At 40.3% G+C, this 27,809-nt stretch overlaps 1 protein-coding gene across 2 annotated transcripts in view; it reads right to left on the bottom strand.

The window, feature by feature from the left end:
• The window catches only part of LOC140410640 (exostosin-1-like), a 968,627-nt gene extending 950,433 nt beyond the window's left edge, over positions 1–18,194 (bottom strand). For both annotated transcript variants that reach the window (XM_072499003.1, XM_072499001.1), the window contains exons 1-2: positions 17,311–18,194; positions 15,527–16,543 (exon numbers count right to left, since the gene is read on the bottom strand). In XM_072499003.1, the coding sequence (XP_072355104.1) occupies positions 15,527–16,524 (998 nt within the window). In that variant the 5' untranslated portion in view covers positions 16,525–16,543; positions 17,311–18,194. The remainder of the gene's footprint in view (positions 1–15,526; positions 16,544–17,310) is intronic.
• Positions 18,195–27,809: the final 9,615 nt, after the last annotated feature.

The raw sequence follows: 27,809 nt of genomic DNA, 5'->3' as shown, positions 1-27,809 counted from the left end.
GCGAGTCCGATCTACTGACCACATCGCGCCCCAACGGGAGCGCGATGTGGCCGGTAGATCCTGGGTGAAGCCTCCAGTGGGCTTCCCAACAGCAACGTCACCTCACTGGATTTACCCAAGTCCCGCAACGCATCACAATCAAGAACCCGCCCACAATGGGTGGGACCAAGCCATGCTCGCATAAACTTACTTAAGGACTATTTACCCACTATCTATCCACCTCCTGGGATCTACCAGAGGTCGCAGCTGGGAGAAATTTCTTCAACCAGAGTGGAAAGCCAATGAAACTGGGCCATAAAGGATCAAAGGAAGGCTGGAACAGGCTATTCAGTTGGATGATCGTAATGAATGGCAGAGCAGGCCCGAAGGGCCACATGGCCTTCTCCTATTTTCTATGTTTCTAAGTAGTCAGCAGCCATGTCAAGGGCAAGGCTGGTTCATTGGTCAGTTTACCAGAGGGAAAATGTTGAGCCAGTCATGTTGTGACAAAATCAGATGAGGAACGTAATTAGACAGCACACAAGAGAAGACTGATGGACATGCAAACTGCGATGCTGGGTGCACTGGCTGCTCTGCAATAAATCCTCCTGTTACTGTCAAGGAGCATGGAAGAGTTTGGCTCCAACTGTCTGTGCAGAGTCTGCACGTTCTCCACGTGTGCGCGTGGGTTTCCTCCGGGTGCCCCGTTCCTCCCACAGTCCAAAGATGTGCAGGGTAGGTGGATTGGCTATGCTAAATTACCCTTAGTGTCCAAAATTGCCCTTATAGTGTTGGGTGGGGTTACTGGGTTATGGGGATAGGGTGGAGATGTGGGCCTGGGTAGGGTGCTTTTTCCAAGAGCCGGTGCAGACTCGATGGGCCGAATGGCCTCCTTCTGTACTGTAAATTCTATGATTCTATGATTCTAACTTGGTAAAGGACATCACACAGAGCTCTCTGCAGCTTCTGTTCAATCTTTTGTCATCCTACAGACTGGAGGCACTGTAACTGCTGCCCCCATATCTGTTGCAATCTTTTGTGTGAACAGGTTGCACAAACCTCTGCCCTCCTGGTGGAAATGCGTCAACACTTTCTGCAAAATCCAAGGACTCAACACTGTACCTCCAGACACTTTGTAGCAGCAGAAGTTCTTAAAGATCACCTTATCTGCAAGATGGGCACGTGGCCCTTAAGCAATTAATGTCGGTCCACTCTTGCAGATGAATGCCTGATCTTTGTTGAGTGAAATGCAAATTCATACAGTAAACCTGTCTGGCTGAGTGATGCCAGGATAGCATTTGGATATCTGCTTCTGGTACACACAGAGGTTGCCTGTGTGGATGCCCTTCTCAAGATAGTGAGCTGTACCAGAACCAGCTGCTCGCATAGCACGGAACTTCATGGAGGGGAAATCGGCTTCAGTAGTGGTGACACTACAGGGATTAAATTTGCATCAAATTGAAGATTGTATTTCCAGTGTGAAAAGAAACAACAGAGGAACAACCAAGCAGCTCAAGTAGTTGGCAGCTCATTTCACAATGAGAATATTCAAGTCCTCCAACTAAGTACTACTTCAACTTGCTTTTTTCAGTGAATTCATTTAATCAATTCTTCATCAAGATGGTGCATAAAGGACGATGCAGAAGCATAAAAAGGAAAAATGTAAGAAACATTAATGAATGAAAAATGCATTAGATTATATCAAGCAATGCTACTCACAAACATGATCCTCCAGATTATTCCACCTTTCCTAGCCAGAAGAAGCACAATAGAGTTTATCTGCAAATGTCCAGATATCTCAAGCAAAGCAGTTTGCATCCACCAAATAAAATGTGGCTTTTGCAATATTTGCAGAAAACATAAAACAGAGTTTTAAAATAATACACATCAGAAATCAGCTGACAGCAGCAGTTATCAATTATTTTTCATTAATTTAATCAGCGACCTTTTATCTTGCAGCCTAGCTCAAGGTCCAATGGCCGTAAGAATTTCTACAATCATTCTTACAGTCAGGGGGCGGGATTCTCCGCCGGCGGGATTCGCCATTTTGCCAGCACCCGGGGATTTCCCGACGGCGTGGGGCTGCCCCACAATGGGAAACCCCATTTACCGGCCAGCGTAACGGAGAATCCAGTCAGCGGGTCGGGGCCGAAATGTGGCGCAGCAGGGCAGAAAATCCAGCCCAGGGTATTCTAACAATGTTGTTTGATTATAGGTTCGCAAAGAACAATGAGACAGGTGCATCTGGTGTAACATTTCCTTCATTTTCTCCCCACTGTTCCTAGAAAACAATTTGATTTAATCTGCAAATGATCAAAATATATGTGGTCAATTTTCTAGAATTGTTGCCATTAACAATATATTTGTACTTAATACTGCCAGAATACACTTGCAGAGTTCAGAACTGCAATACCATTTGTGGTGGTAAATATATGTCAGGTCCATCCGGAAATTATACCTTAATTTGTCATTGCCAACTGTCTAAATTAAGTTGCTGAATTAGTACAAACATAAACCACATTGGACTGAATTAAGATATACAGCATCACCAGAAATCATACTCAAATTACTGCTGGTGCTTTGTTTTTTCTCTTATTTGCTGCAACTATATTACTATTTATCCCTTTCTGCAACTTTGACAGACAACAAAAGCTTGAGCTATTTAGGCGATTATATGGGTTGTTCAGGTATTTGACCCAGAAGAGAAATCTTCGCTCCTTGGAGGCAGCTTTAACAATAGGAGAGACATGAGGTCAGAGTAGGCAATGAAGCCAAGAATATCAATAGATGAAGGAGGACTGAGGGTAGAGCCAGCAAAAATAGAGGTTGGCTGCAATGGGACATCAGAACTGTTTTATTTATTCTGGGTGTATGCAAGCATAAATATAACAGCTGGCATTTCAGTGCATGTTACAGAAGGAAATATATACCAGCTTTCACAACCAGAATATATCCAAAAGTGCATCGGTAATGAAAACTTTTTAAGTGTAGTCAGTGTTGTAATGTACATCTGGGGGCAGCACGGTGGCGCTGTGGAAAGCACTGGGACTGCGACGCTGAGGTCCCAGGTTCGATCCCGGCTCTGGGTCACTGTCCATGTGGAGTTTGCATATTCTCCCCGTGTTTGCGTGGGTTTCGCCCCCACAACCCAAATATGTGCAGGGTAGGTGGATTGGCCACGCTAAATTGCCCCTCAATTGGAAAAAAAATGAATTGGGTACTCTAAATTTATTTTTAATAAAGTGTTGTAATGTAAATCCCAACCACCTCCTATAATGTTGCACACCCTCTGCACTGCTCTGAAGTGTGAATCTAGATTATATACTAAAATGGGGCTTGAACCCATATCTTTTGATACAAAGGTGAGACTGCTAATTCTGATTCAATGCTCATACCTATTTTAAAAAATAATTTAAGCACTTCTCTGAGCAACATAATTAGGCCAACTTTGCCGAATCCACTTACGAAGGCTTAAACACTGATCTCCAATTACAATACTTGGTTCAGAATAAGAAATGCAGACCAAGCCACACAAATACCGTTTTGCACTCACATTGAGAGAAAGAGGCCACATTTTGTTTTGTTGCCGTGGGGTTATGCTCTCTGAAATGGTTTGGTGAACACAAAGTGCAGCTAACAGCAGTTGCAAGAGTGCTATCCCATAAGTAATTTGTTGATTTGCTTGTTGGGGTGGCTGAAGGTACGAATAGTAGTGGCCATTTCATAAACTTATGTTAAAAATCTTTTGGATGCATGTACCTCCAGTCCACAAACTTCACTTCCTACGGTCATCATTTCTGTCACAATTTTATGTTCAATATTTAACTTTAAGTTCTTTATGTAATCCCTGAAAATTGAATGCACCTACATAATATGCAAACCACTGCTTTTGATAAACCAATCAAAAAATAAACAAAGTTGTTTTCATTCAATCACTGAAACTGAAATGTTCCAAATGAGGCCTCAAATAAAATTTTTAAAAATTCAATTAAAAAATACACAATAATTTCACAATATCAATTTAAAGTTAATAATTTAATTATTATACAAAGCTTTAATTTCAAGGCCCGAGTCCCCCTCGAAGGTTTGAACCTTGATTTTATTTTTCAAAACTCTCATCAGTTGAAAATAACTTTCAACCACATATATGCATCTGTAATTTTCACAGCTTCCAAACATGCAATCTGTTCATCAAGAGGATTGAGAAATAGCAGAGTTCATCCATTATTCCCATGAGGATTATCAACAACAGACTCTGCCAGTGAAGAGAAACGTATGTGAGATGCAACACCTATGATCAATGTATCACTTATAGTTAGAAGAAAGAAAATGCCTCGATATTTATGGGTGTTGAAAGCTCAATTAAAAAGTATCTCTATAGGCTTACCAACAATGCATTTGATTTTTCATATCTGCATGTATGGCACACGCCAGGTCCTGAGTTTCATGCGAAGGCGATGGCCTGCCTCTGGCTGAAAGGTCAGAGGTGAACCAACCTTTGCATTGCTGGGAAGCTTGGACCTAATTTTATGGTCATTGGGCTGTTAACCTGGCTTGCAGCTTCTGCCCTCATCTGGAAGGAAGTCCTGTCACTGAGAATCGCTGGCCAGTCAGCTGGAAACGATTCCTTTGTGCCACCGGGAAGCATAAGCAGCCAGTCCACATAAGGATCTTCGCAGAAAGCCAGACATCAAGATAAGTGGAGCATGTTTCACCAAGACCAATGAAGCAGGACCTAGCAAGGGTGATGAGGGCCACAGGTAGCAGGGGAGGTGATGGTGGAACAGGAGGCACACCTCCATCCCACAGGTGGTGGTAAAATTCCACATCGGAAATACACATCAAGAAGCTGTACACTCCAAACCAATGACGTAGCATCAATTAAATTTGTGCCATGATTTAAAACACAAATTTAAAGATAAAAACAGGTGACAACAGAGAAAATCACGGTGAGGTACTTTAAATACCCGCAGACTAATGGGCAGATGAAAATTAAATTGTGGGAACCTAGTTGGTTTCGGCCCTGATAATTTTGAAAGGGACCAAAAGCAGTTTGGAATATATCGTCAAGGGCTCCCTCTCCCATTAAGCTGCAATACCCTGCTGTCTCCAATATTGCTCCCCCACTGTATAAACAGTGGCATATTTCCCAATCCCTTGGTTTTGGTGTGATCCAATACCTATTAATAACCTCACAGCAACCTCAAAATGGGATTAACTAAAAGTTTATTTGCACACACTCAAATACTGGAGGGAGGGTCGCAACATTGCCTCATTTTAATTAATACAGTAAAAGAGGAGTAAAAGAGGGATAGAGAAAAGAAAAATCTTCAGGGCAAAAACCACAGGGAAAATAAATGGTGTTTCATGTGGTTCCAGAGTCCTGAATAAAAGCCCAAATAGGTAATTATTCTTGGAACTCAGCAGGCTGAAAACTAATGGTGATTAATTCACATGATGAGGAAGGCGTGCAGAGGTGAATCAGTCTGGTTGGCAAAGGTACATCAGTTCCAGTAAAAACCGTGTAGATAGGGCATGATATTTGATCTAGATAGACACCCTTTTCTATGATGCTGCTGGTTAGATGATAAAATGGCAGACTGCGACCTTTCAATACACAAGCTGGAAGTCCATGTCACATGAATCCCACTTCTCCACACTGTTTTTGACCCAAGATGGCTAAATGCCCTAACCATTAAGAGTTGAAAGGAAGGTTGCAGGCCCATTGTTCAAGCAGACAAGTAGAATCCGATTGGTCAGCTTGGGTTATGAATTGCAGATGCCTTTGTATACTTCTCTTTGAATTTGGTCTCTGCAGCCCTCATGGGTCATTAGTGTCTCTTCAGAGATAATGCGATGCACCTTTATTTCAAGGGTCACAGACAGACATTGATCCAGCTATTTTAAAAACGTCTTTGTGGTATTATAGGTATTACGGTACCTGACAGGCTAAAGCACCATTGGTGGAAACTGTATGCTTTCTATTGGCTAGAGTGTATAATAACTCAGCCCTGATAGGTGGGGTAAAAGAACACGTGCCACCCCAGCAGCCCTCATTCTGTACCTGAGCTGCTGGGGGAAACATCTAGCTTATTAAAGCCTTCAGTTGGACTACAACCTCGCTTTAGTGGTCATTGATCGTGCATCAGATTTGTATATTACAAAAATCTATGCGATGTGAGGTCTTAGTACTCACTCTGAACATTGTTATATTTTAATTGTTCCTTCTGCATACGGTCTTTCAGGATCTTATTTCAACCATTATTTCTCCCATTAAATCAGTTTTTTTACTGCTAAAATTATTTGCTTTGGAAAAACCCATATAAAATAATAGTGTAATGGGGTATAGTGAACTAATCACGACAAAGAAATGGGCAGAGAGAAATAGCTGCAGCAAGAATAAGAAATTAAATTATGTAGAAAGAACTTCAGAATATTTTGAGGAAATTATATCTCATGTGGTTTGCAAGCCCCATGCTGTGCAGTATCTTGACTTCCAAAAAACATTTGCCAAAAGCTAGTAATTAAGTTCAAAGCAGTGACGATTTAAGGTAAAACTAGCAAATGGTTAGGAAATTGGCTGAGGGTGGAGATCAGTCTGTACTTGTTGGAGGAGTTATGTCACTGTTAGGGGGAACAGAATTAATGAGTGGGCTTTTTCAGAGTTTAGTATTGGGACCAATATTATTTCTAATTCACATTGATGACTTCATTCAAACATTTAATACTTAGCAAGTCAAATACTGCTGATGATATCAAACCAAGAGGGATAATGGTTTCTGAGGAGTGGTACAGGACATACAAAATATGCAAGGAGGAAGTGAAATAAATAAAGAAAACAATTGGTAGCGTTATTGAGCTGCTAAAGTGAGAGCGTGTTTCCCCATAGACTATAAGGAATAACTAATTCAGTTGAATATAAAAAAATGATTTTGTACCCATCATATTTGGAAGGCTCTGGTTCCAAGCACAAAAGGAAGGGTTTAACTGGCAGGTTTATTCTTCTACTGGAAAATGGCAGGTGATAAACATCTGCAAATCTAGCAAAAGCTAGAACATGCATTTAAATAACAAAATGATAAAAAAGCAACACTTTTCCACACCAATGAATTGTACAAAAGCAAAGTATTGCAGATGCTGGAAATTGGAAACAAAAACAGAAAATGCTGGAAATACTCAGCAGGCCAGGCAACTGTGAAGAGAAATGGAGTTAACATTTCAGATCAATAAACTTACATCAGAACTGGTTCTTACGATGAAAGGTAATCGATCTGAAATGTTAATTCAATACGTTGTGTTACTTGACTGAAACAAAATAACTCCCAACTCACCCAGTGCATTCTCTTTTTAAGCCTCGCCAAAGATTTCCCTTTAGGCCTTTGCTAGATCTGTAACCGCCCCTATTTTTATCACCCCATCATTCTTCAGTAGTAGGGTAGGCCTGTCAGATTAAACCTCGCCTGTGTGCCAGAGAACAGAGCCTTCCAAATATAATGGGTGCAATTTTTTTATTTTATTTTTTTTTAAATTGCTGATACAGGCTACTGGATTAATAGTCTATGGTGAAACATACCCCCCCCTTTCACAGGTGAATAATATTATGCTCTACAAGGTCCTTATAGAACTGTGCAGCCTGTGACTTACTAGGAAATGTCACTAGATATCAATTTCTTACATATGTAGGTGTTCAAATCACCAAATAGTTTACTTTGCATGGTCATTTGCAACTGTTAAGCAATGGTTTTCTTTTTGTTAGATTATAATATTGTTCAGAAAACCTGTCAACAAGATATATGAGAATCTCCTAGACTATCAAATGGTACAAGTTATTTTGATTCACTTTTCCAGGAAAAGGCTGCAATTCAAAATTCCCAGCAATACTGTGCCATTGTCTCAAAAGATTAAAAAAAGGATTTTTCTTCCAGTTCTGCAGTTTAGTCAAAATCGTATGCTTGGGCCAGGAAGACTCAGTTAACCAAGATGCATGCGTTAGTAATTTCCATCAACACCAAGCCTAAAAAGGGATGGAAATCAAAGATAGCAGAATTTGCCAAGCCAAATACTGTCAATTTCCAGAAAAAATTATTTCCAAAAAAATTCTTAAAAGAGATAATTAAACCATGATTTGATTTTTGAATTATAGGGAACAAAGTAATTTACAGAAACTGTTGTGAAACTGCTGCCAAATGGTTTCAAGAAGACTTCTGTTTATACAGGACCTGATTATATCTCTCAAAAACGTCTCAATGCACTTCATAGAGGACACAGACAATTAATTATTGATTGCAGTGACTACTGGGTACATACATTTGACAGTAGATTGTGGATGTTAAGATGAAATTTTGATCATCTGAAAATCAGTGAGTGTTGCAAAAGGATACTGCAATTCTAAAGACTATTCAAGACTGCCATCACCTGCCATTAATGAGTACATCAAGAAACTGCAGTCTCTAGCCTTTAATATTATTAATACCCTTGAGGAAGATGAACACAATAATCTTTGGTACCACAGGCTGTATTCCACTCTCATCATTTCCAACAACCGTTAGCAAAAGATAAACATTATCAACACAAAGAGTGACAATACATCGCTGCAATCCCTCACTCGCAAAAGATTTTGTGAAGCGACACGTTCATTCTTTGACAACATCCATACACTGCCAATCAGACACTTCTTATTGATAGTATAATCTATTTAGAATTCTACATGAAGATCCATGACACAAAACCATGGTTCTAAAGTCATTACTGAACTTAAGACAAATACACATGTTCAGACCACCTAACTATAAGGACAGCATTGATATTCATGAGTTTCAGTTATAGATGTGTTTTACCACGGCATGTACCGATGTCTCAATTAATAATTACAAATCCTAATGTCAAAGCAAAAAATACTGGAAATATATAGCAGATCTATTCAGTTCTAAAATAAGAAAAGACATGTTAACATTTTGGGTGAAAATCCTTTGTCGGAACACAGTCAACGCAAAATCTCTCACCTGAAACATAAATCTATTTTGTTTCTCTTTCAAGGTACTGATCGACCACATTTACTTCCAGCAATTCTAAATGTAAAATTCCTTTTTTAAATTCTAAAGTAAAATTATTATTTTTCTCCAGGATAAATGTGTACATGCAGTAGATGTGAATCAAAGTTCTCTCATCCATCTTTAACAATTTAGTAAACTATAAGAAATTAATCCGTATGTGCATGCAGATAGAATCAAAATAGTCAAAAAACACAGAAGGTAGTTATTCATCCCATCGTGCCCATGCAGGCTCTCTGCAAGCTAATCCCACTTGCCTGCACTTTCCTTGAAGCTCTGCAAATTTCCTCTCTTTAGGTGCTTATCCAATTCCTCAATTCATTTGGGAACCCACACCTGAATCTGCCTCCACCACCCTGAATGTAGAATATTTCTAAGGTTGAAAGGGTTAAAAAAAAAAAATAGTACAGTGAAAGCATAAAGGGAAAAAGTCATCTAAATTGAAGACCTCTGCATCATAATATACTCAAAGAACACTGCACTGCTTGCTTACTATAGTGAACCCTCAAAATAACTATAACACCATAACAATGAAGAAACACAAAATTGCTGTTACACAAATAGGAACTTTACTATTACAGCATTCAAAGTCCTCCAACAGTCATAACAAAAAGTATATAATGCCTCACCAGAACTCTCAAGTGCTTTATGTACACAATAAATTGTGTGTAATAAACACATCATCCATTTTCCATATAGCAAGGCTCTACAAACTGCAATGTGGTGAACTATCAGTTAATATTTTTGCGATGTTGCTTTAAGCAAGAACGCACAATAAGAAATTGGAAGACGTCTATTCACTTTGAAAAGTGCTGTGGGATCTCTTATGCCCATCAGGAATCATATTCCATCTAAGACGTGAAACACTAGAATTTCCTCAATGCTCTACTGGGGTGTCATTATTAAAATGCATTGAATGGTATGAATTTACTGTATTTGAACAATAGATTCAAACTAAATGTTTTCTTCAGTGATGTTATCAGCTCAAACTTTCAGCAACTTGCCACACAAAATGTTTTAAAAGTCTAAATGTGAAAGGAAAGTTTAACTGATGTCAGATGCCATTTGAAGTCCTGCCAAACAAATTATAGCCCCATGTAGAAAATATCACTTCCCAAATCTCCTCCACAAAAAAGCAACTCTGAGATGGTATATATTATAAACGAGCACTAAAATAAATCCAAAATATCTATTTTTTGCCTTAAATCTTATGTCTCCAGAGAATATACACAGGAGGTATTATACTGAAAAGATTTACATTTTTAATATATTTGCTTGGTTTAGCACACTGGGCTAAATCGCTGGCTTTTAAAGCAGACCAAGGCAGGTCAGCAGCACAGTTCAATTCCCGTACCAGCCTCCCCGAACAGGCGCCGGAATGTGGCGACTAGGGGCTTTTCACAGTAACTTCATTTGAAGCCTACTTGTGACAATAAGCGAATTTCATTTCATTTCGGAGGAGTCTGCTGAATAACAGCTACAAGCTAGAGTTATAGAGATGAATATTTAAGTGGTCCACAAAAATGAAAGCATGGACAAATCCATTAAAGTGTATCATTTCTAATGTGCTTGGAGTAATTTTCAAAATGCATGGCATCAGGGCCTATCCATTCCGTTTACTTCTAGTTTGCCTACAGAGATGATTAACAGTCCCAAGTGGCATGCTTCACTTCATTTTCATAAACATGCTTTTAATTATTCTTTAAAATGCAGTATCTTTAAACAATTACCACATACAGGTGGTAATTTACCAAATTTAGTCAAAGCAGTTCATGCTGGCTTTAGATTATTCAAAGTAGTTTTTTTCCATAAAAGTAATTAAAATAAGTTTTATTCCAATATAAATTGCACAAGATAACAAATTATTGCATGCCTAACTTAACCATTTAAGTCCAAGTAAGGATATAATTGATTTCAAGCACAAATGACCTGTAGCTTGACATGAAGGATTCTTCAATTTGCAAATATACAAAGTATTCAAATAAAATTTTGAAAAGATATTGAAACTTTAACATAACAATGTCTGGGTTAAAAGTTGTTGAGCAGCAAAAAACTTGAAATACAACACATGAAACAATAAATCAGTTCATTAGAGCGGTGATTATTAAGATTGTTTTTTTAAAAATTATATCCCAAACTAGCCACATAATGTACAAACATGTATGAGGATTTGTTTAAAATGTAAGGTTAGGATCACTGATCAGAATATAAAAAGTTTGAACTTTAATTAGGACTGATGTGGAGATGCATTTAGTGTTTAAAGTACGCTTAACCCTACGTTATAATCCCTTCACAATTTAACATCAACCCTGTATTAAAATTAACATCTATTTTTGGAACAATAGGGTAAAATTGAAAGAATAAAATATAACTCCAACTATTCAACTTCCAAAAGTGCTGCGATCCTAACCTGTCAGTATTTATTATTTTCACTATGAAAGGGTCACAATACAAAGACCCTCCAGAGGACAAACTACACAATTGAAAATCAATAACCTCATTCAATAAATCAGAATTGGCCAGAATTGTGAAACAGGTTAATGTAAATAAATGCTTAGCCAAACTATAAAGATGAAACACGATTTCTGCTTGAACATTTGCTTACAAGACTTCAATGATAGCAGTAATCAAAAGGAGCATGTTGATCAACAGAACTAGAAACATGTACTTTTAAACAATTTACTACATTCTGCAACAATTGCATAAACCTCAAATACTGTTATTGATTATAAACTTCGCAGCTATTTATAAAATATCAAAAAGCTTCATCCATAGAAGTTCATCATACATATTCCCTTGAATAACAGTTTACAATTAGATAAAGTCACATTAAAAATATAATGAATATTTTACTAACCATCCAAAAGTAAAAGACCAACGCTTTGTACAAAAATCAGAATTTACATGATTCAACCTTCAGAACATTTCCAAATATTTGGGAAATAAAGTTTATGATAGAGTCACTTCAAACAACAGCGCAATATACAATTTATAGCAAATTTCTTAAATCAAGAGAAAGTCAGTGGTAGTGGGGATTGTGGGCCCATTAAAGAAATGCAGATCAGACTATATGGGCAATAAGTACATGGTAGACTTGTTAAATGGGCACTTCTCATCTGTTTTCACAGTGGATAAAGAGCACAAAATAACCACAGTGCAGGAACCTATACATAAATCAAGGATAAGAAATTTTAAAATGGTGTTGAAGAAAATAATGGGACTTAAACATGAAAACCTCATAATGGTTTCCGGCCCATGGTATTAAAAGAAATAGGAAATTGTAGATGGGTTAGTCAATAATTTTCCATGCTATAAATCAGGAATTCTGCCTATGGATTCAAAAATTGCAAACATCTTTCTATTATTTAAAAAAAGAAAGGGTGGAGCGGGAGAGAACTAGGTAACAACAGTCCTGACAGTTTAACACTAATTGTCAATTAACACATCAGCAGAGACTATGGGTGGGATTTTTCAGTCTAACTTTTGGCCACTCTCCCAATTTTCCTGTCCCACACTCAACATCCCAGCCTGTGTCACTGAACATTTAGACAGGTATGAGCTGATCATGTCTGACTGTTCCAACCTAGGAGTCAAAATTTGATTAAAGTCTGTTTGCTGCTCACAAGCTCCAACCAATATTTTCAGATCTTCCAACTATTAATCACCAGTCCTTCAAGTGACCACTGAGAGGGCCGAGAAAAAAAGCTCCAAAACTTCCTAAAAAGATGAATTTGGAGTTGGAAGAAGCAAATTCTCTCCAACAGTGGCCACTGTTGTCCTGGCCCCACAGCAACAGCCACCCTGCACTCCTCAACTTCACCTCAAATCTCTACTGGAGTCAAAATTTGTAAGGCCTGACAGACCAACTGTATCATGGCATCTAATTGACACCCAAAATTTGCTGAATTATAATGAGGAAGCCATAGAACAAATGCAGGACATGTCTTGCTCTGATTTGTCATCTTTTGTGTCACCAGAATCACATAGATTTTACACAGAAATTAATTTGGCCCCATTTGTACATATGGAATGAGGAAGTTTCAAAGGTAATAAACAGATTACGAGAGTGTGAAAAACTGTCAGATAATATTTAATGTGTGGCAGTGTGAAATAATCCACTGTTTATCAGAGAAAGAAAATTAGAATATTTTCTTAATCAGGAGAGACTAGGAACTGTGGCAGAGCAAAAGAATTTATGTACAAATGCACACAAAACACTAAAAACTAATGCACAAGTACAAACAGCAATTAAAAAAGGCTAACAGAATGCTGGCACTTATTTCAAGGTGTTTAAAATACATAAGTTAGGTGATACTTGCACAGCCTTAGTCATATCCCATCTGGAGTACTGCTTTCAGCTTTGGGCACCAAACCAGAGGGAAATTTTATTAGCCTTGGAAAGAATGCAGCACAGATTTAATAGCCTTCAAAATTATAAGGACAGATTGCACAGCCTTGGTTTTTATTCCCTTCAATTTAAAAGATTGAGGGTTGATCTTATAAGGGTCTTCAAAATTATAAATGTATTTCTCTATGGGCCGATTCTCTGGCAGCACCGGCCCAGAGACCAGAAATTCCCCCAGGGCCAATAGAACTTTACATGGTCCGCGTCCTGCCCGAGGCGAACTTGCGGTAGCAGGGTGGAAGAATCCAGCCCAAGTATCTATCCTACTTCTGATGGTGGGTTATCCAAAACCAAAGATCATCTTAAAATTAGAACTAGATTAGAACTAGGCTTGTTACAACAGACGTCGAAAGTACTTTTGCACACAAAAAGTGGAGGAAATTAGGATCTTTCTTTCCACCCCATCCATCCTCCCCCGAAAGGTTATGGATGCTGCAAAAATTCCAGCTTTTCAGGACTCCGATCGGTAGATTGTTGTTAGAGAAGATTGTTAAGGGAGATGGAGAAAAAAAGGCACAAATGGAGTTGAGGTGCAGATCGCTATGACCCACCAATATGGCAGAACAGGCTCCAGGGGCTGAATAGCCCACTGCAGTTCAAGTATCCCTGTTCGTGATCACCGGATTGGAGAGAATCTTGCACTTAGCTGGTCAAATCCTTATCTACAAATCCAGTGGAAACATTTCTGTCCATTTTTTTGCAATTCATTCAGTGGTGGATATTTAAGCAAGTATAACAGCCAAAGTTTCATTTAATTAACTATTTTATTAAAAGCTCTGGTCAATAATTGTCCTTGGTACTTCTATTGGTATAAACACAACACTTGTGTGTCACTCAGTAAGCACTGCACCAGCGACAATGATTTTTTTTTTTATATTGGTCACATTAGGTTGCATAATTAGCCCATATATTTTGTGGTTTTCTAATTGTTGGGCTATAAAGCCACGTGGCAAGATAAAAATTGTGACATTTCAAAACAACTGCTAATGTGTCTAGTTGTTTGATTGTAACATGGAAATTGCATTTCAATGTAAAGTGGGTAAAAAGATTCTGTAACACCAATACCTAATAAACCCAACATACAAGATGCTTTAACAAAAACTATATCAATAAAAATATTTTTGACAACAAGCTATGAAAGAGAAAAGCAAAGAGATGACCAAAAGTTTGAACAAAGAAGTGGATTTTTAGAAGTACCATAAAGGAGAAGAGGGAGACTGATGGCTAGAGGTTTAGGGAGGGAATTCCAGAGCTTATAACTAAGGCAGTTGAAAGCACGGCCAATGGCTGAACAATTCAAATCAGGGATGCGCAAGAGAGCAGAATTCAAGGGCTTCAGAGAAGGCTTGAAGGGTTGGGGGAAAATCAAACAGATGGGAAGGGAATGCCGTGGAAGGATTTGAACACAAAGATGATGATTTTGAAACTTGGGCTTTGTTGCATGGAGAGCCACAAGTGTCAGGTCATAAAAGTAATAGGTGAATGGGATTTGGAGTACATTTAGATCCACACAGAGTTTTGAATGAGGTTATAGAGGTGAAAGATTGGAAGCTGGTCAGGTGAATATGGGAATGATCAAGGCTAGGAGGTAACAAAGGCATGGAGAAAGAAAGACAGAGCATGAATTATCAATAAAATAATTTGAGTCTACCCAGCAGGAATGTTTGGATGATGATAAAAGTGCCCCATTAAAACATTTCAACTGGTTTGATGAATTTAAGACTTAATTATTTTATAGAATATTAAAGTCAAGCATTATACTTCCTAACTTATTGACTATCAGTGTAAGCAAATTTTAAAGTGGCAATTTATGACACATTTGCAGAATATCAGTGGTATTTCAGAAACTGATGTCAAATGTACCAGCAATCATGTACACCATGTGTATATCCATCAAAACCAACAAGTAATACAATATATCAAGAAACATCAGCATATTTGATCACCTTTGAAAACAAAATGAAATAATCATTGCTGATAATTGTATTCAGTGCATGAATATATACTACACTCTGCAGGAATGCCAGCTTTAGAACTTCCATGTAACTCAACTGGTATAATAGAATCAAAAGGATAAAAGTTTGTTACTTACTTTTCATATTCTTCATTATCTTTATCGCACCTGGCATCTTTGTGTTTTTCCCAGTCCTTCCCATGTTTACAAGTAGTTAACAAAATAATATCTTCTCCATTATGTACATGATACAACGCGTTTCTGGTTTCTGACCCAATACCAGTTAGGTATCTTTTACCTTTAAAAACTAACAGGTATTTTCTTGTGGGTGGCACATTATTGTACATAAGCCAGCCCCTTTCGCCTCCTTTTTGAGCATGGTCTTTGGAAAACAAGGGGATGGACACATCAAAATCAGATCGGAAGTTATCCTTACAGATACTGGCTTTGGCTAACATTGCCTGCCCGATATCAAACCCTAAATCTTCTGTGTAATCAGGCCAGGTCCCTGAATACAGGTTGAATACAAGATGATTTCTCCCACTATTCCACAGTGGGAGGCTTTGAATTTTAGCTTTCACATTATGAACATACTGAAATGAAAGTTGATCTCTGTCCAAGGTATCAATGCTGAGGACAAACAAGCATGCTTGTCTTGGATCTGATGTATAATATCTCGAATCCTCAATAGTAGTAAGGATTTTCTGATAACTTTCAGAAATCTTCTCCCCCTTTTGAAGTGGATAGATGTACACTTTGAATCCATTCCTTTGGCAGAGCGAGGAATCAAAGCATGTCTCCATCCTGCATTTCCGATTCTTGTAAACGTTTGATTTGATCTCCCTCCTCTCCCTTGGAGAAAGTCCAGAGTTGATGCCAAGGTGGGTTCCCTCCTCTTCATTATTTTGCCCATCTTCTAAGCTGAAATAGCTGCTCAAGCGGTTAATCCACACAGGCCAGTAGTGTCTGATTGGAGGTGAAACCTGGTTTCTGACATTGTGATGATGACCCGATGACGATGATGAAGATGAAGGTAAATTTGGGGACAACTGTGGGACCCGTGCTCCTCCCAAGTAGAAAAGCAGCAAAAGACAGGCGCCCAATGACACTACAAGATACCTTTTCTTGGCCTGCATGTGGACAAGCGGGGGGCCGCTAGAGGTGCATAAAAAAGGATGGGGGGGGAGGGGGGTAGGGAGAGAGAGAAAAACAGTTGCCACTTTAGAATTTGATAATACCATATATCATCAATTATTCTCACAAATTCTCATTTAAAAAGTTAATTTTCAATGGCAAAGGTTAGAAGAAAGCTAACACTAAAATGTCTGCTTTTATGGTTGATGTGATGGGAGTGTGAAGCCCAGTAGTTTGTGTTGACTGTGTGAGCTGGAGGAGCGGGGGACGGGGTCGTCGTTTAGGGAGGATGTTCACAACTCAGCTCCCTCCGGTCCAAGCTGGAGGAGAAGCACTATCCTGCCGCCATGCCAATGTGGTTACCAAAGCGAGGAGCAGCTCGCCTCCATGCTCTACTCACAGAACCTGGCTCAGAAACCGCACACTTCCACCATCACGCCGCCCCCAATCCTGAATGCCAGGCAACGGGAACAGCAGCAAAGGCGAGTGTTAGCAGTGAGAATCACGGTCATCTTACTTTAGAAATATCAACAGAGCCCCCACGTGCTTTCAATTGGCCGTGTGGTCTACCTAAAGAGGTTTCTCATCAGAAATCTGTCAGCACAATTAGCGGCAACTAAACAAGAAAAATCACAAACTAATAAATCAACTTATAAGACAAACCGTCATAAAATAAAAACTGAGGTTTGGGAACCCAATGCCAGTTACTATTAAAGATGTCCATTGCTCAGAAGTAGTATTTTTCTCTCAACGATGACTTAATGCATAATTATTATGCAGTATATTACCTGGATCTTGTCTGGGAGTTACAGTGCAGGAGCCGGTCATCAGGAACAACTTTTTCCCTTTTTCATTCTTTTACTCTTTGAGATGATGACAGTCATCCTGCGTTCGTGTGGGTACATTTCATAACTGTTTATGTTGCTGAAATCCTTTTCGTTGGGCTGTCATCTGGAACGATCAGTGTCCTTGATTTTATTTATTTTTAATTATTCAAATCTATCGCCAAGTCGGCGGGGAAGCCAAGGTCAACACCCGCAGAGCAAACATATCTTCCCGGCGATTCTGATCTAGCTGCACAGACTTGCCGTGAGAAAATAAAAAGTTTCCCCGGTCCACCGTCAGTGATAAAAGGTCCTCATTTTATTAATAAAGCAGGTGGGGAAGGGAGAGGGGGGCGGTCTACGAGGGGGAGGAATTAATAAACCTATTATTATTTTAATCAAAGAAACTCCCAACTTTGGAAAACCTCGTCCGTTTCAAACAACTCCTACCATCCCATTCACAGCGTGTGCGAGTGTCACAGATCAACGTGCACACAGTGTGAAAGAGCAGAGACATCCATCAGCGGCAATCCCCCTCAATGAGATGGTCTCCCGGGGACTCGGATGTCTTCAAGTGCAGGAGACGCCGTTAGATTCTCTGCTAATTTCTTCCTGTCAGTCTCCCTCCTTCACTGAAGCACCAGTAAGGAAACAGGTTTCCCCCGCTATGCTGCGAACACACTGACTCCTACAAGCTTTGCCTCGGCGCAGCGTGCAGAATTTCCTCGCCCTGTTTTTGCTGCTGATTCGGACATTGTGCACCCGTGTCTCGGAGCCCCGTACCACCCTCGCGCCCTCCTCAGCACCAGCTCGAGCCGCTTGTCCAACCGCCCTCTCCCTCTCGCGCTCATCTGACTCCAGCAGCTCTCCGTACCCGCCCCCTTCCCCCATCCTTTGCTCTTCCATTGGCTGAAACGGCCGCCGCGCCCCGGAGGTTCCCTGCGCTGATTGGACAATCGACACGTCAATGACTGCGAGCCCGTGATGTTTCACGAGACGCCGGGGAGCGCCGTGACATCATCCCTCCGCCCTTCCCTTTGCGGAGTTAAAGGGACAGGTGTGTCTCCCCAACGAAGTGGGACCGCTCAAGACAAAAGCAACATAAACGGCGGATGCTGCAAATTTAAAAAAAAAACACAGCGCGGTGGAAATACTCAGCAGGGCTGGCAGCATCTGTGGAGGGAGAAGCAGGTCTGCATGTGACCTATCATCAACAACTCGGTGCTGCCTTGCCTAAACAAAATCAACAGCGCCCAAATCCACATTGTGGCCATTCCGAGATCAATTGCAACCCAAAATAATTACTCATAGTTGAATAGGTGCTATCTCTATCCTCCGACCACTTTTAATTTAGATAAAGAATCTGGAGTCAGGAACTCAATTGAAAATGGTTAGGTTTTCAGATTATACCAAATTAGGAGGGCACTGGATTTGGAAGCAAAACGTCAAAAGCTTTAGAATGAATTGGGTAAGATAGATCAGTATACAGAACACTGACAGATGTATTTAATGCCGAGAAAAGTAAATCACTAAACATAGAAAACAGAAATAGATACTGAGCATATTACAGAAATTGTATTGAAATATCTAATGATGAAGCTGAACGTCTTAAGAATCTTCATAGCCTCAATGCTAAACAAAGCAAATAATACAGAGCAATAATCAATAAAGCCAAAAATAAAAACAGAAAATGCTAGAAAGACTCTGGAGAAAAGGCAGCATCAATAAACCCAGTTGGATTTTGAACTACAAACCAAAACAATAGAATTGTCAGTAGAGGCAGTGGTCAAGCTTTTCATCATGCAGGCATATAATAGAAACGCCACCACATGGAAGTTCCCCTCCAAGCCATTCACCAACTTTACTTTGCGCCAGGGTCCCAGTTTCAATTCCCTGCTGGGTCACTGTCTGTGCGGAGTCTGCATTTTCTCCCCGTGTCTGCGTGGGTTTCCTCCGCGTGCTCCGGTTTCCTCCCACAGTCCAAAGACGTGCAGGTTAGGTGGAGTGGCCATGCTAAATTGGCCTTAGTGTCAGTTAGTAGGGGTTATTGGGCGAAGGGGATAGGGTTGAAGTGAGGGCTTAAGTGGGTCGGTGCAGACTCGATGGGCCAAATGGCCTCCTTCTGCACTATATGTTCTATGAACCGCTGCAGTCCATATCTACACCTCCCGCTGCCTTGGGAAAGTGGGCAACATATTCATAGACCTCTCCCACCTGGCTTACTCACTCTTCCAACTTCTTCCATCGGACAGGAGGTACAAAAGTCTGAGAACACGCACAAACAGATTCAAAAACAGCTTCTTCCCCGCTGTTAGCAGACTCCTAAATAACCCTCTTATGAACTGACCTGATTAATACTACACTTCTGTATGCTTCACCCAATGCCGATGTCTATGTATTTACATTGTGTGCCTTGTGTTGCCCTGTTATGTATTTTCATTTCTTTTCTTTTCATGTACTCAATGATCTGTTTGAGCTGCTTGCAGAAAAATACTTTTCTCTGTACCTCCGTACACGTGACAATAAACAAATCCAATCCAATCCAATGTTGTTAGGGAGGGTGTGGCAGGATTTTGACCCAGCAACAGTGAAAGAATAGTGATATGCCTCCAATTCAGGATGGTGTGCAACTTGAAGGGGAACTTACAGATGGTATTGTTCCCATGTATCTTCTGCCTTAGTCCTGCTCAATGGTAGGAGTCGTGGGTTTTGAAAGTGCTATCTAAGCCAGGGTTCTTCAAACTCATGGGTCATGAGCAGGTGTCAGGAAGTGTCACGAGGTGTCCGGACGGTCACAGATCCCTCGAACCTGCCCTTCCCATGGTGGTCCCAATCGCAGGAGAAATGCCAAACAGCCGCTACCGGCATTTACATGGAGAATTGCGGCCGCTGCCATCTTTTTAATGGAGATACAAATTAGGCTACATGGAGTCTTCCAGTCAGAAGCAGCAGCACAGAGCAGATCACATGCCCTGACATGAAGCTCCATCCAGAGACATGCTTTTAGTGCAAAGCATGGAGAGGGTTGCTTCGATTTTGCAGCTGTTGGCAAGCAAGGCAAGTGAACTGTGAAGATTAATGGGTTTTTTTAAAGTAAGAGAGGGCCCGCCAAAGAGTGTAGGCAATTTACCAATTGATGGGGATCTCACAACAGAATCTGATGGAGAGAGCTGCTCAAGAGAGTCCAGGGCAGGACAGAGCAGTGATAGTGTTAAAAGCGCCAGGGCCTCTGGTTAGTGGCCCTGAAAAAAGGAACGTACCTCGAACCAAAGAAGTATAAGGGTGGTTTCTTGAGGTATGGTTTTGTCAATTGTGATAATGCAAATCCGGAGGCAAAGCCCATATGTGTTATATGCAAGGAAGTACTGGCAAATGAGAGAAGTTTTAGAATTTGAAAGAGAACTGGTATGTGAAAATTTCCTGTTGAAGTTGAGACCCCAGAGTCAGTTATTAACTTACAGCTGACTCCAACTTAAAAGGCTACATTGCGTAATACCATTTTAAAAATGTCAAAAGACCATGAGGTTGTCAGCATTCTGGTGCAGCACCTTCCAGAAGTATCCAGTGCTGAGTAAAACATGCATTTTGTTGCTATTGCCCTTCACAAGAACTCCATGTGTGAGGTTGGATTTTCCGTTTTCATAAAGATGAAGACAGCACAAAGAAACTGGCTGAAGTCCGCACCTGATATGTGCATTGTCTTCTGCTCCTTTGACGTGGATTCAAGTGAGACCATGAGGACAAAGCAGGCTCCCCTTTGTTAGACGTTTAGCTGCTGTTGTATAAAGAGTCAAAGGTACTGCTCCTTTTTACAAACACCTTTATTTCACTTTAGCAGACTCTGCACAAAACTCTGGCTTCACATCGCCTGACACAAAGGCCATCTGAAGCCTCTTTACATATCAGTGTCAATTATTGGATACTTAACATAAATGAGACAACTAATTGGAATGTCTCTTAACCCATTACTTAACAGTCTCCCCTTCCTTGGAGAAAAAAAAAAATTAGGTGAAAACAAAATTACAAGAAACTCAAAAACACACTCACAATTTCCCCCCTTCTCTTTTTTTTCATTTATTTTTTGGAAGAAAAAAAAGTCACAGAAACAGGCGCCCTTCATTAACAATATCCAAAAGAGAAGAATGTCTCTCTGGAGCCAATGCCCCTGCAAAAAGGCAGCTTTTATATCTACAGATTTGCAGTCCCATGCCTTTGTGACTAATAGAGCCAAGAAAATCTTTAAAATAACCTTTCCCTCTGTAGGTGAATCTACCCTTAAATCCTGATCTAAGTTTTCTTCAAATCCCCTTGACACAAGCCTGGCCTTTGCTTTATAAGTTCCATCCGGAAGAACCTTTTCCGTGCAAATCCATCTGTGGGATAGAGCTCTTTGTCCCCTATCCGGTACTTCCGTGTATACCCCAAATTTACTCCAACTATGCAGTTCTTGCTGTTTGGCATCTTTGATAACTTTTTCATCTAATTTATTGGAAACCACCAAAATCTCACGTGCATGTGGGCTTCTACTCCTATTAGTATTCGTAGTCTTACTCATGTTCCGAGATCTTGATAAACTATGTCCCCTCTCCCGCCTGGTACTCGTTCCGTACTGCTGCTGCTTGATCTTTCCCTTCTGCTGTAGGATGACCTTTCAATAGTTCTCGACCTTTTCCTGCAGACCTGTTCACTATCCGATGTACTATCTGAACTGGCACTGCGTTCCTGTGCCCTCCGTTTTTGAACTTTGTGTTCCCAATCCATTGCCTTGACTCCTTCCTCTGAATGCTGTACATTCAACCAATGTTTATACTTTCCAGTGGCCTTCCCTGCTCTACTAATAACAGTTGCATCTTTCCATTGACTAGACACTTCAGGCAAGTATGTCACTTTTGTACCAACTTTTGGCAGTTGTCCTTTCGGAAAAATGGCCTGGTCTAATTCATCTGAAGTGTTGTGTTCCTCTACAGAAACCCTATCTATATCAGTTAACTGGCCCTCATAGGTCTGTAACACATGTGTACCAGATGACTCTGGTTCCTCGTCATGTCTGTCTGCTCTGTCTAAATTTGAAAATTTGTAATCTGTACCCATTATCCTTGATGAATGTACCCTAACAGTTTGATTGCTATGTTGCAAAATAATTGTTTTGCCATCGATGCCTATGATCTTCCCTGGGCCTTTCCATTCATTAAAATTGTCTCTCTTATAGTATACTATGTCTCCTTGCTGAAAAACGGTATTTGATGGCCGTACATTATGTCTTAAAGCTCTGCGAATTCTTTCAGAGACTTCTGCTTCCAAAAAAGCTTTTCTACTGCTATGTAATGCATTTAAATGCTCACAAAGGCAGACCTAATTGTAGCCCCTTCCCAAGCTGGAGGCTGGTCATCTAAAATGGACGGAATTTTAGGATTTCTACCAAACACTAATTGATAGGGACTATAGCCCTCAACCATCTGCAATGAATTCTTTGCATGTACCGCCCATGCTAAAGCTGAATTTAGCTTGCAATTTGGTCTATCTGCCGAAAGTATCCGGAGCATGTCATCTATTACCGCATGGTTTCTTTCACACACACCATTACTGAAAGGGCTTTCCGCAGCCGTATTCATAACTGAGATATTCACGTTTTCACGCATATCCCTAAACTCATCATTAGCAAATTCCCCCCCCCCCCATTGTCGTTAAGGAATTTTGCCGGTGGGCCCATTCCTGTCCCTATCCATTTTTCCATAATTTGATCCAGAATTACTCTCTTTTCTTGACTTTGTAATTTGTTGATTGACTAAATCTGGTTGCTAAATCTACAAAATGCTGGGGCTTTGTCCCAGATCTTAAGGTCCATGGCCACAATGTCGTTAAAATCTCTGGCCAAAGATAGGGTTACTATCGGTCGTGCTGGTGTCCTTCTGTACTTCCTACAAACTTCACAGCAATCACTAACTTGTTCTATCAGTTTAGTATAGTCTTCATCCCTTACCCCTGCATCCTTTAATACATTTTTCAGCTGCCGAGGAGACGGATGCGCAAATTGCCCATGCAGTTTTAATACAACAAGCTTTTTATCAGCTAAAGTCCCATTTTCAACTGCCATTAACACATCCTTAACAACTGTACTTGAAATATTATTTGTCAGTAATGGAATACAATAGTGTCCCGACTGTGTAAATTGTAAGTCCACAGTCTTTCCAAAAACTGTTGCCTTATCCTGTTCCATATCCAGTTTCATGTGCGCTTTCTTCATCAATGGTCTGCTCAGAAGCAAAGGTATCTCACTTGATACAACATCCGTGCTAATGAAATGATTCACTCCGGCAATGTTGCAAGGGATCACCACTCTTTTCAGCCACTTCAGAGTATTATCATCCCCAAGCCTGAAACTTGTGGAACTTTCAAATTCCTTAACCTTGTTAAGATTTTCAGCATTCAAGGAGTCCAGGTAACATTATGGCCAGTCAATTCCACACAGAGTAGATGTGCAGCCACTGTCCAATACAGCACAATTGAAGGATTCTGCAACCAACACCCTCATTACTGGCTAAAACTGCTTGTTAATAGGACAATGCCTTCTTTCTGGTCACTATCTTTTTCCTCTTCTGACTCTTCCGTGTCACGTGTCGCTTCAAACACTCTATTATAATGTGTTGGAAAGTTGAAAGCATAATGGTATTGAGAGTCACATCGAAAACATCGATTTAGCATATCCCAGGCATTTCTGGGGTTCATCTTCCTATTGTAGGTTCTAACTGGTTTCTGCTTTCATAATTTCCTTGTCCCGATCTCCTTCTATAGTCTTGGAACCTGTTTGTAGCCGTGCGATTTTGCCATCCTGTCAGTAGTGTATCTTCCATATTCTGTTGTATTGCAGACTGACCTATTTGGGTCATCAGAGCCATCAGAATCGAATGTTTCCCCAGAAAATGTTTTAAAGCTTCTGTTAGCTGATCGAATAGGGTATCCTTATCCGCAAACTGAAGTCCTGTCAAAACCAGGAGCCTATCCATGTTGCTCTTGTACAGTGAAGTAATTTAAAGGCCAACACAGACTGTGGAAATTCCAGGTTGTGTTTCTGCAGCCATATTCCATTATATAGTCTTGCATGGAGAAATCCTCTATTTTCTGGAACCTATCAAAATCCGACCTTGCTTCATATGCACTTAACAAGTCATCCTTTTTCTAAATCTTATCCATATAATATAATAGAGTCTCCAGACCTTCTTCTGAGTCTAACTCTTCCAATTCCAGCTCAGAAAACACTTTGCTTCAGATTTTACTGTCATAAGGTAGAGAAAGAGCCAATGCCATACCTTGTTTTCTCTTTCCCTTAGTCCACAAAACTACTGCACTTCTCCATTGGTCGTACGATCCCCTTTTAGAAAATAAGGGGGGCTAGTCATATCCGGACATCTTTATCCTAGGTTCAGCCATATATCTTCTTTTTTTTTCTTCTCACTCACTCCTTGGTTTGGTCTGGAAAAGTTGTATCTTTCAACCCTTCACATTTGCACAGCAACCATCCTCTGCTACCATTTGTTAGACATTTAGCTGCTGTTGTATAAAGAGTCAAAGGTACTAATCCTTTTTACAAACACCTTTATTTCACTTTAACAGACTGCACAAAACTCTATCTTCACATCACCTGACACAAAGGCCACCTGAAGCCTCTTTACATATCAGTGCAAATGATTGGATGCTTAACATTAATGAGACAACTAATTGGAATGTCTCTTAACCCATTACTTAACACCCTTTTGCATTAAAGGTAACCGAAAGGTGAGTCGTGAAGGTGAGTCGCCGTGTATCGAGAAGGTTGGCCAACGTGGGTCGTGAAGGTCGGCCGATGTGCGTCCTGGAGGTTGGCCGGTTGCCAAAGTGGATCCCAGGGGAAAAAGTTTGAAAAACACTAGTCTAAGGAGCCTTGGTGGGTTTCTGAAGTGCATCTTGTGGATGATACATTCTGCTGCCACTCTACGTCGGTGGTGGAGGAGTGAACTTTTGTGGGTAGGATGCCAATCAAGCTGGCAATTTTTTTTCTGAATGGTATCGAGCCTCTCGAGTGTTGTTGGAGCTACACTAATCCAAACAAGTGGAGAGCAGTCCATCACATTCCTGACTTGTGCCGTGTAGGTCGTGGGCAGGCTTTGCAGAGTCAGGAAATAAGTAAGTCGCCACAGGATTCTTAGCTTCCAACGAGATTATATTATTGTAGAATAATTTAAGAAATAATTGAATCCTATCGTATGGAACAGCTTTCTATGGATAAATTATGATGGACCAAAATGTTTTTTATCATCGTTAATTAACTTTTTCTGGAATATAACTTTTTAAAAAGCATTACACATCTGATAAAAGGAAAGATGCATTGATGTTTCAGATGGCCCTTGCATTAAAAGTTAATTTGTAATTAATGTATACATGGATTAACAAATAAATTTAAAGTGAAATATAGAGGAAATGCCACCCGCAAATCCTGGATTCTCTGGGATTGTTATAGGAACATTCAGAAACAAGTTAGCAGCGTGATTCAAATGGGAAAGAGATCTTTTTAAAAATAGCCAAAAAGACGAAACTAACAGTAAAACATTTTTCAGTACTTCCTAGCCAACTGATAACCTTTGAAGAATAATCACCATTGTTGCGCGAGCAAATATGGCACTGAATTTGTGTATTCCAAAAATCGCAAACAACAATGAAATAAATGAACAGCTACTCTGTTTTGGGAATTTTTGCAGAGATAAAGGGCAGCATGGTAGCATTGTGGATAGCACAATTGCTTCACAGCTCCAGGGCCCCAGGTTCGATTCCGACTTGGGTCACTGTCTGTGCGGAGTCTGTACATCCTCCCCGTGTGTGCGTGGGTTTCCTCCGGGTACTCCGGTTTCCTCCCACAGTCCAAAGATGTGCAGGTTAGGTGGATTGGCTATGATAAATTGCCCTTAGTGTCCAAAATTGCCCTTAATGTTGGGTGGGGTTACTGGGTTAATAGGATAGGGTGGAAGTGTTGACCTTGGGTAGGGTACTCTTTCCAAGAGCCGGTGCAGACTCACTGGGCTGAATGGCCTCCTTCTGCACTGTAAATTCTATGATAATCTATGATGAACGCTGACCCCTAATCATCTTTGAGCACTGCCCTAGGATTATTTTTTTTTAAATAATCTTTATTGTCACAAGTAGGCTTACTTAACTGCAATGAAGTTACTGTGAAAAGCCCCTAGTCACCACATTCCGGCGCCTGTTCGGGTACACGTAGGGAGAATTCAGAATGTCCAAATTACCTAACAGCACGTCTTTCGGGACTTGTGGGAGGAAACTGGTGCACCCAGAAAAACCCCACACAGAAACGGAGAGAATGTGCAAACTCCGCACAGACAGTGACCTAAGCCGGGAATCAAACCTGGGACCCTGGCACTGTGAAGCCACAGTGCTAACCACTGTGCTACCGTGCTGCCCATCTGAACAGATTTCTAATTTGTATCAATTCAGAAACAATTACATTTTGTAAAATTTGCAGTTGATACCAATCAGAGATGGACATTGGTAAATGGGGTAGAAAGTAACCAGAAATTATAGATTCAATTGGAGAAAATAAGCATGTAGACTAAAATATGGCAAAGAAAACTTACTATAGAAAAGTTTGACATAGTGCACATGTTGCATTCAGATCATTTCAATATAACTATTCATGCCTAATTTGGACAGGACCCAAAGAGACATTATCCCTCTCTTTGGCTGTTGTATTTATGAAATATGTTATTATTTAATCTCCCCTGCTCTTCACAGGCCTTCTAATTTGTTCTTCGTGCCCCTCCACTGGCTTAAACATTTCCATTTCTTTCCTCAGTTCTGACGAAAACTCATTGACCTGAAACATTAACTGTGTTTCTCCCCACAGATGCTGCTTGACCTGATGAGGTTTTTCAAATTCTTTTCTTCAATATCAAATTTCCAGCATCCACAGTGTTTTGTTTTATTTATCTTTCATGGGATGTGGGCATCGCAGGCGTGGCCAGCATTTGAGTGGCATTTTAAGAGTCAGCCACATTGCTGTGGATCTGGAGTTACATGTAGGCCAGACCAGGTAAGGGCAGCAGATTTCTTTCTCTAAAGGACATTATGAAATGAAAATCGCTTATTGTCACAAGTAGGCTTCAAATGAAGTTACTGTGAAAAGCCCCTAGTCACCACATTCCGGCACCTGTTCAGGGAGGCTGTTACGGGAATCGAACCATGCTGCTGGCCTGCCTTGGTCTGCTGTCAAAGCCAGTGATTTAGCTCTGTGCTAAACAGTGCTAATTAGCAAACCAGGTCGTTTTTATGACAATTGACAATGATTTCATGGTCATCATTTGACTTATAAAATTCCAGATTTAAAAAATCTAATTTAAATTTCACCATCTGCCACAGTAGGATTCGATCCCAGGTCCCCAAAGCATTACCCTGGGTCTCTGGATTACTAGTCTAGC

Source organism: Scyliorhinus torazame, chromosome 4 (assembly GCF_047496885.1).
Source record: "Scyliorhinus torazame isolate Kashiwa2021f chromosome 4, sScyTor2.1, whole genome shotgun sequence".
Classification (NCBI taxonomy): Eukaryota; Metazoa; Chordata; class Chondrichthyes; order Carcharhiniformes; family Scyliorhinidae; genus Scyliorhinus; species Scyliorhinus torazame.
The sequence above is the reverse complement of the archived record's forward strand: the minus strand, read 5'-3'. Positions and strand labels throughout refer to the sequence as shown.